The sequence below is a fragment of the Dipodomys ordii genome, unplaced genomic scaffold (assembly GCF_000151885.1).
Source record: "Dipodomys ordii isolate 6190 unplaced genomic scaffold, Dord_2.0 Scaffold124, whole genome shotgun sequence".
In the NCBI taxonomy this organism is placed as follows: Eukaryota; Metazoa; Chordata; class Mammalia; order Rodentia; family Heteromyidae; genus Dipodomys; species Dipodomys ordii.
The window spans coordinates 28,911-38,722 of record NW_012267340.1 but is presented as its reverse complement, the minus strand read 5'-3'; the positions used below and the strand labels follow the sequence as shown (position 1 = coordinate 38,722).

The 9,812-nt window shown below is 45.8% G+C and overlaps 1 protein-coding gene across 1 annotated transcript in view; it reads left to right on the top strand.

Moving 5' to 3' along the window:
* Med12l (mediator complex subunit 12-like) overlaps nt 1-8,520 on the top strand; it is a 196,917-nt gene extending 188,397 nt beyond the window's left edge. The window contains exons 41-42 of the mRNA XM_013029865.1: nt 4,292-4,373; nt 6,496-8,520. Of these exons, the coding sequence (XP_012885319.1) occupies nt 4,292-4,373; nt 6,496-6,548 (135 nt within the window). The 3' untranslated portion in view covers nt 6,549-8,520. The remainder of the gene's footprint in view (nt 1-4,291; nt 4,374-6,495) is intronic.
* The last annotated feature ends 1,292 nt before the right edge of the window (nt 8,521-9,812 follow it).

The window sequence follows — 9,812 nt, the reverse complement described above, 5'->3', positions numbered from 1 at the left end:
CGGTAGGCTCACACTGGTGCACACACACACACACACACTGGCAGTAGGCTCACTGGTGCACACATACACACACGAGCGGTAGGCTCACACTGGTGCGCACACACACACACATGAGCAGTAGGCTCACACTGGTGTACACACACACTGGCGGTAGGCTCACACTGGTGCACACACACACTGGCAGTAGGCTCACTGGTGCACACATACACACACGAGCGGTAGGCTCACACTGGTGTACACACACACACACTGGCGGTAGGCTCACACTGGTGTGTAGCCCTGGATTTGGGAGATGGTTTCACGGCTGTGGGAAGGCAGGAGCAGCGGGAGGATGGCAGGGCATCAGGAAGGGTCAGCACAGGTGCAGGGGGCTGGAAGCTGTACCCAGGGGCGTGAGCTTGCCCTGCGGGCAGCCAGAGCAAGTCCGTGGAGCATGGCGCAGACCTCTGCCTCCACAGCACAAGCTCGGTGTTCAGCTCCCCTCCACCATGCATCTCGCTTTTCTAACCTTGCTGCCAGTGATGTTTATTACGTTTGTTACAATTGAAGAAGCCTTTGCGCAGCAGTGGCAGAGTGAACATCCACCACCCAGCTCTTGGTCATCAGAAGAGGAGCAGGGTGTGTCTGGCTGGGTTGTTCCAGGCAGTAGGGGGACAGTTCTCCTTTGAATTAATGGCTGCTCACACTCTGCCCAAGAACAAGATGTAACTTTTTTACTTTGACAGAAAAGTGGCAGGAATAGTGCAGAGACGTGTCACCCTTCACAGACTCCCTGATGGCTGACGGCAGCGCTGGTTTTGTTGGTCACTCTCCCTCTCCCTTCTCCTCCTGCCTCTTCTTTGTGATGTATGTAAAGGATAGACATGCCTATTTATTTTTAAGTTTTTCAGTTTACTTTTTCCAAGAATAATTCTCCCTTGGAGAAGCCTCAGGATCATGGACCTTGGGGTTTGTAACATGAACACAGACCTGCGCCAGGCGCACCTGTCAGGCCCTTTGATGCCGCTTCGCCCTCATTGTGGTTGTCACACGGAACACTACGTAGCTTTCATGTCTGTTTTCTCACCTCTTACCTGGACCAGTTCCAAATCCTCCTGCCCTTCCCTTTGTGTTCATGATGAGGGCATTTTTAAACTGGATGGAATGTTTACTTCAGAAAGTTAACCAGTTTAAACTGCAGTTTAAACTTTAGAAGGTTACTTACTCAGTTTGTCGTAATTTGAGTCTTCTGTGTTCATGTTGAGCTGGAATATTATGAATGGTTACTGTGCCATTTTTGATGGGTCACACTGGAATATATGTTATTGGTGATACCAAAAACTGACAGATCTTTCTACTGATTGTCCCTTTGTAGTTACTCGGGAATTTGTAGGAATGGTTTGGCCCAATCTGTTTTACTGCTCATCAGACTTTCACCCACTAGATTTACATGTTCTTAATTATTCTTGCCTGAAGCCACTATCGAAGTAGGAAAATAATTTCTCTTTTTAATTCTCACTATTTATTTTATTTATTTATTTTTTTGTCGGTCGTGGGACTTGAACTCTAGGCCTGGGTGCTGTCCCTGAGCTTGTTTGCTCAAGGCTGGCTCTCTGCCACTTAGCTAAAGCTCCACTTCCGGTTTCCTGGTGGATAATTGAAGAGTCTCATGGCCTTTCCTGAGATCCTCAGATCTCAGCCTCCTGAGTAACTAGGATTACCAGTATAAGCCGCCAGAGCCCATCCTGATACTCTATTATAAGAAAGAACGTTCTCGTCTCCCTATTTGCCTGTCTCTTTAAGTTTTGAGGTGTTTTGCTTTTTTTATTTTTGTCAGTTGTGGTGCTTGAACTCAGAGCCTGGGAACTGTCCCTGAGCCTTTGTGCTCAGAACTAATGCTGTATTACTTGGAGTTTCCAGTTTTTAGGTGGTTAATTGGAGATGAGAGTCTCTCATTCTTTCCTGCACCACTTGGCTTTGAATCGTGATCCTCAGAGCTCAGCTTCCTCGGTAGCTGAGATTACAGGTGTGAGCCACAAGCACGCAGCTCTTAAGTCATATTTTTTCTTACTGTATGTTATTATTAAGTGGTTGTACACTCCCTGTGTCAGGCTGTTACTGCAGTGCGTTTAGATCAGTGCGCTTCAGCCGCTTTTCACCTGTTTCCCCGCCCATTCCGACCTCAACTCGCGCAGTTCGGTTGTTAGGGAATGTACAGTGACGGTGATGACTGCGTTTTCTCCCTTTCCTCCCTCTCCTCCTGTGCCCCTCCACACAGCCCTTACCACAAACATGCTGCCACTTGAAGCATGCTGCTTGGGGTGCATTGGTGGTTGAGAGGAATTTCAGCTTTGGGCTCTTGCGTTAGCCGCCGCGTGCCTGTGGGTAGCACCCTGGGTGTGTGGTGTGTACGCCTGCCTTTCACACCGGGCTTCCACACGTGAGAGTCTGTCCAACCCGTGATGCTAGACTGTGCAACCAAGGGAGCAGCCTACATCCCCCTCCACTGTGGAGCATCTGTTAGATCTCCTTCTTACTGTATATAGTACAACCAAACATGCTGCTGGCATTCTTAAGGAAAGCCAAAAATAACTAATGTCACTGAAATTAAATCATGTTACATGTTTGAAATAGTTGGTGCTGAGCAGAAAAGTCTTAACCTGTTTTTTTGTTTTGTTTTGCTTCTGGTCCGAGGGCTAGAGCTCTGGGCCTCGGCCCTGCCCCTGAGGTTCTTTTGCTCAAGGCTAGCACTCTGCCACCAAGTCACAAATGGACCCTTGGACATGCAATTATAAGGTACCCAAAACTTTGGGTAGCAGTTGCTAATAGGGAGATTGTTGTGCAACACCTATGTAAACAAAAAGTAAACTTTAAATTGATCAGTATTTTAACTTCTCAACTTGTGATTCTGATATGTGAGGCGCATCTTTTGGGTGTCGAGTCGGCACACTGTGTGTGGGGGTGGGGGCACGGCAAGCACGGAGGTTTCCAGTGTGTGGTCTGTTTCTACTGGTCTCACGCCGTTCCCCTTGGATTGAGCATGCTGTTCAGAGTGTGCATGTGGTTTTTCTCCTTGTGGTGTTCATGGGGAAATAATTTTAGAGAAACATTCGTAGTGAGTTTATTTTATTTTTTATGCCATCACTGGGGCTTGAACTTGCAGTCTTACACGCTCGCTGGGCATTTTTGCTCAGGGCTGGCACTGTATCATTTCAGCCACACTCCCACGTCTGGCATGTTGCTGGTTAATTGGAGATAAGAGTTTCACAACCTTTTCTGGGTGGGCTGGCTTTGAACTGTGGTCCTCAGCTCTCGTCTTCCTTGGTAGCTAAGATGACAGCGTGAGCCACCAGCGCCCATCTCATTCAGAGGTTTCGGTTTGTTTTGCTGAAGTTTGGTTTTGCTGGTCCTGGACTTGAATTCAGGGCCTGGACACTGTTCCTGAGGTTTTGTTCTCTAAGCTAGTATTCTACCACTTGAGCTACAGCTCCACTTCCAGCTTTTTTGGGTAGTTTTAGTGGAGATAAGAGTTTCATGGACTTTCTTGCCTGGGCTGGCTTCTAACTCTGATCCTCTGATCTCAGCCTCCTGAGTAGCTAGGATGACAGGTGTGAGCTGCCAGTGTCCTGCATCATTCCTAGTAATTCAAGTGGGTACTGAAATCTGTAGTAGGTTTTTTGTTTTTTCTTTTCTTTTTTCTTTTTTGTTGGTTGTGGGGCTTGAACTCTGGGCCTGGGTGCTGTCCCTGAGCTCTTCAGCTCAAGGCAAGCGCTCTACCACTTGAGCCACAGTGCCACTTCCAGCTTTTTCTGAATGGTTTATTGGAGATAAGAGTCTCACTGACTTTCCTGCTGGGCTGGCTTTGAACTGTGATCCTCAGATCTCAGCCTCCTGTGTAGCTGGGATGACCAGCCATAGTAGGTTTTTCATAATTTTTTCCTTCTGTGTTGAAAGCCATAAAGGCTGCGTGTGAAGGACAGTGTCTTACTTCTTTCATTTAGTTAGCGCTCTGGGCCGACCCAGCCTGCATCCTCTTCAGGTCAGGGCCTGCTTTTCTTCTGTGCATGCAAGCAAGGTCTACAGCAGTCGGTCAAGAACAGTCTTTGTGCCATTTTTGTGTCATTGTGTCTCTGAGCAGTGTGGACCTCGGCTGTCTACCAGACGTGCACCAAGATGTAGATGGAAACTGACTAGTCTACACTGGGCCCAGCCCCCTGCTCTTGAAGCGCGTCTGTCTGTGACGGACGCACTGCCGTCCGTCTGTCTGTGGCGGCCCTGAGGCTGACCCCTCCTCTGTCCTGTTGCATTGCAGCTCCCCCGGCAGGGCCTGCAACAGACCCAGCAGCAGCAGCAGACGGCCGCCCTGGTGCGCCAGCTCCAGAAGCAGCTGTCCAGTAAGTACCCACTGGCGCCGTGCCAGGCTGCCGCGCTTTGGAAACCGGTGGCGGCGCGGCGTGGCCTCAGGCCTGGCGGGCTCCTCGACACTGGGTCACATGTGGGGCAGTTCAAGAGTGTGATTTCAGTCCAAATACTGTTTTTCCAGTCTTTTTCTAAACTCGGTATGTTTCCTTTTGTCTAATCCTGGATTTTTTTTTCCTTTTTTTGCCGGTGTGAGGCTTGAACTCAGGGCCTGGGCTCTGTCCCTCAGCCTCTTTGTGCTCAGGGCTAGTGCTCTACCACTTGAGCTATAGCGCCACTTCAAGTTTGTGATTGGCTAATTAGAGATTGGCTAATTAGAGATAAGAATCTCACAGAGACTTTCCTGCTGGGCTGGCTTTGAACTGTGATCCTCTCAGATGTCAGCCTCCTCAGTAGCTAGGATGACAGGTGTGAGCCACTGCCGCCTGACTTTAAAACCCGGAGATATATATATATATATATTTTTTTTTTTTAATTTATTTTGGTCGGTAGTGGGGTTTGAACCCTGGGCCTGGGCGCCGTCACTGTGCTCTTCAGCTCAAGGCTAGTACTCTATGGCTTGAGCCACAGCGCCACTTCCCGTTTTCTAATGATTTATTGGAGATAAGAGTCTCATGGACTTTCCTGCCCCATCTGGCTTTGAACTGTGATCCTCAGGTCTCAGCCTCCTGAGTAGCTAGGATGACAGGCATGAGCCACCAGCATCTGGCCTAAACCTGGAGATATTTTTAATTTGGGGCATTCTGTAAAAGCACAAGTCTCTTGGTTTCTTGAGTCATATGAATTTGCTTTGGTTTGTTTGTCTGTTTTGCTTTGTTTTGTTTTAGGCTGCACAGCAAGAACGAAAGTGAGCCATTTTCCCTGGGTCTCAGGTCTGTGTTCCTGAGATGCAGTGGAGAGCAGTCTGTGCAGAGGGCAGCTGTCTGGGGCTCACAGCCTGCCCGTGCTGCAGGACAGGCCTATGTGTGGCCCCCACCCAGCCGGGCCCAAGCTTGACTTCCTGCCTGGCTGCTGTGTGTGTGGTCTTGCCTAGCAGAGGGAAGGCTTTGCCTACACTTTTGTGTCTCTCTGCCTGTCATAATTAAGGTTTTGTTTGCATTTTTCTGTTAAAATGCTATCTTATAACTGTCATTTAATTTCATTTATATCAAGTAAATCTTTTATAGATAGATATTACAGCACTTTGCAATTAAGACTTCATTATATTTTCATTAATTCTAGAGTTTATGTTCTTGAGAGAAAATAATCTTAAGGCAGAATTTTTTTTTCAAGTATCTAGAAATTGGTGCCTATGATTTTTTTTTTGATGGGGGGGGGTTGGTCGTGGGGCTTGAACGCAGAACCTGGGCCTTATTCCTGCGCTCTTCAGCTCAAGGCTAGTGCTCTACCACTTTGAGCCACAGCTTCACTTCAGTTTTCTGGTGGTTAATCGGAGATAAGGGTCTCACAGACTTTCCTGCCCAGGCTGGCTTCAAACCGCAATCCTTAGATCTCAGCCTCCTGAGTAGCCAGGATTATAGGCGTGAGCCACCAGCGCCCTGCCGCCCGTGGCTTTTGTATAATACACCTCTTTGGGGAGTGTATCTGCTCTTACTTGCTGGAGGAATGCATCTTCTAGATCCACTTTTTCTGGAACCTGTGGCTTTAATTTTTTAACAGCACTATGAGATTAGATGTTCTTACTGAAGAACTAATTTCACCAGAAGTACAAACAAATGAATTGGTTTTGCAAGAGTATTCAGCTAACAATGGACGACAGAGCTGCGGACGGCCTCCCCATATCAGCCGGTAGCACGAGGGCAGCCTCCTTGGCTGCTGGGGGCCCCTGCGCGACCTGCACACAGGCCCCCCGAGGGGCAGCCAGCAGTCCCTCCGTGCTTGGTGTCTGCTGACTTCCTGTGTGCATCCGTCTGCCCCTCTGCAGAGTGGACTCAGCACTACGTGGACCCCACTGCCAGGGTCTGCAAGGACTAGAACAGCATCTGCCCAAGGAATATCTATTCCCTGTTCCTGGGGCTGTTCCTGAGGACGGTGGCAAGAGGAAAGCAGAATTTCACCGCGTCTGTAATTTGAACTTGTCCTTGTTTTTCTCGCTAGGTAACCAGCCACAGCAGGGAGAGGCTCCGTATGGACACCCTTCACACTTCTAGACCTGGAAACAAAGACGTGCTCTTCATGTGTGCCCTGGAGCGTAGAAAGGCAAAGTTAATGTATTAGTCACCCAGACAGAGGTCCTTGCGGGCTTTCATTTCTTTGATGTTTTCCGATATTTTATGCTGTATTTCATACAGAGGCATTTAAATGGAAAAGCGAACACGTGGTTTGGTGTTGTCACATTCAACTTTAAAGCAGACTTAAAAATGTAGATTATGCAGCCTACACCAGAGTGTGATAGCAAGCCTTTTGCAATTGGTGCTTTTTTTAATCTCATATTTACAGAAGGAATTATGGTTAGTTTAAATATTTATGTATTTGTTAATGGTGAAAAAGGTATCATTGTTTCAAAACTGGCGGACCAAACTGCTGATTGGAAAGGCATGGCAGATCGTGCAGGAAAGTGACCCATTCATTCACCTGTGGTGGTGAATCGGACAGTTATTTGAAATGTTTTATCATTTCATAAGCACTTTATAAACTTCATTCTTATTTATGTAGGACTTTGCTTCTGTTGTGGTCAAAGGTGCTGAAGCAATCTGTTGCTTAGTACTTGAACTTCTTTCAAGGCTTCCGCATGAGCCCCCCACCCCGAGGTCCCTGGGAGCCCGTCAGCAGCTGCACCCCGATTTGTTTTCAGTAGTAAGCGCCTTGGCACGAGTGTTTGGGAAGGAACAGGCCCACAGGGACTGCAGCGGAGCGTCCTGCTGGCTGGCTATCAGCTTGGGAGACGCGACTGCCTGGGTTGGGTCCTCCTGCCAGTCCTGCGGCTGGCCTGGGATGCCACATTGCCCAGACCTGGCATCCAGAGACCCCGGTTTTCATAAAAGGTGTCATTAATGTTTATTTTGTGAGGTAAGTATTTGCTGTTTTGAATTTAATTATCAATGTTGTCCATCTTGATTGTGCATTACATATACTGTATTTATAAGTTGGTGCAAAAAGCACAAGTAAATTATACATCAAATTTATTATAAAGAAATAGTAACTATTTTAACTTTGTTCAAGTATGTGGTAATTTGCTCCTATTAGATAATAAGAATAAGAATACAGTAAATTATTATCAGTTTGTGTAAATTTAAAAGTACTCCATATAATATTTTTTTAGATTTAGATGCATAAAATTTTGAATGTGAAACTTGCAGGGCATTTTAAAACGTGTGGGGGTATTTTCCCAAGTTCTGTGTTAATTCCTTTTCTTTGGGCCGTATAATTTTTACATGTAATATAGTTGAGCATACTGTGAGATTTGTCTACAACGAGCAAACTACATAGAACTACTTTTTTTAAATGTAGCTAGTACAGCTCCAGGCAGCGTCTGTACAGATCACCCTGTGATTATTTACTGAATCTCCCAGGCGGGTCTCGCATGGCAGAGCCTGAGCTCAGACGCGTCTCAGCTCACGTTGCTGTGGCAGCAGCCGTGTGAACTGCTTTGTACACTGTGAAAATATCTCGCTCCAGCCGCTCATTGTGTGTTTACTATGGGCTGGGAAAGACTTTGCCAAAACATTACACACCCTTCTTTTCACTAAGTTAACGTTCTCTCTGCTTTCAGAAGACGTATCTTTATCTTTCATCTGGTTGTATGCATCTTCCACTTCCTGAGAGTGATAGGTCCACCCAAGTGTGAACATTGTGCCCCGTCCTTGCTGGCTTCTTTTCAAAGATTATGGATAGTTAAAACACCATTTTTTCAGTTGGAACCATATATTTTTATAGTCTATATTACAAACAGCAGTAATACTGTTTTAAGAATGAGTGTTATATTTGCATAGCATTTGTATGCACTTTACATGTTTTTAAGTTAATTTATTAATAATTTTGTATATGAAATCTATGGGTAGATTTTTCTTGTTTTAAAGTGGGAATTTGGAAGTTTAGTAAAAATGCAGAGCTTTTTTCCACTGTATATTCTAAGAAAAGCAATGTGGGGGGCTGGGAAGCTGGCTCAATGGTAGAGCGCTTGCCTTGAGCTGAAGAGCTGAGGGACAGCACCCAGGCCCAGAGTTCAGGCCCCACGACTGACAAAAGAAAAGAAAAGCAATGGGAATTTTTCCTTTAGTCAATTTCCTAAGTGTTTTCTATCCTGACTGATTCTTTTTCTTTTTCTTCTTATATTTTTTTGAGCAAATGTATTTGTTTGTATTGAAGTGATCACAAAAAAAAAAAGCTCTCCATAATTGTCTTGAATTCCTGAGACAGATGTTGTTTAGGTTGAAGTCTCATGCCGTGTTGTCCTAATTCCCCCATGGAAGCAGCTCTTCCCCTGCTCCGTTTGCCATCCCTGTGAGGGTGCAGTGCAGTGCAGTGGGCACCCTGGAGCCTGCAGCCCCAGAGCGTAGAGAAAACAGCTGGTGAGAAAAACAGCCTCCCAGTGACCCCACGGCCAGGGCTGACACGCACACGGAGCCCAGAGCCTTTCATGGATTCCTGCCATTCCTACATGGAGGAAAGTGGGGTAGAAACTGGAAGATCACACACACACACAGTCGTAGGATGCCCAAGTCAGCTTGAATGAAGCACGTAACATGCATACAGTGCACTAGAGAAAAGCAGCATTGTGTGACTAGAGTTGATGGAAATTTAAATACAGTGGTAGACTCTTCCAAACATGTTCCTGAAGAATTGTCATTGAAATAAAAGAATGCTAAAACAATGACTTCCTGGGAAAACTCTCCTCAGAAGCAGCTCAAACCCCAGAGTCCCGACCTAAGAGTGTAAAAGCTAAATGAGTTTCACTGTATTTTATAAAGGTTTTTAAGTTAATGTATTTGGACAACATGTAATTCCTCCCCTTTTCACACTTTGTGATGTGCAAGTGTGAGGTTGCTTTTTTACATGTGGAAAATTTAGCCTGCATTTATTTTTAAATGCATTTACTGAAACATTTTGTATTTCCCATCAATGAAAAATTTTAGTGTGAACCAACGATACGTCTAATCAGAGTCTGAGTGCTTGTTTTCTGTAGGTTCTGGCAAAATGTACATCAAATGGTAAATTTACACGGAGGCTGCAAAGTTCATCTTTCCCGTGCTTGTAACCTTGATAGAAAATGGACACTAGGCAGGAAAAGAAAAATGTCTCCTCTTCACACCACATTCTAGTGCATTAGCTATGTGTTGTTTCATAGTGAACCATTACTCTCTTGCTAATTGTTACTTGTTGGCAAAATAAAAGTGCCTTAAGTTGAACGTTTGTGCTGAGATCATTAAAGAGTCCATATCAGCTCATAATGCATTTGTCTTTTTTTGCATGTC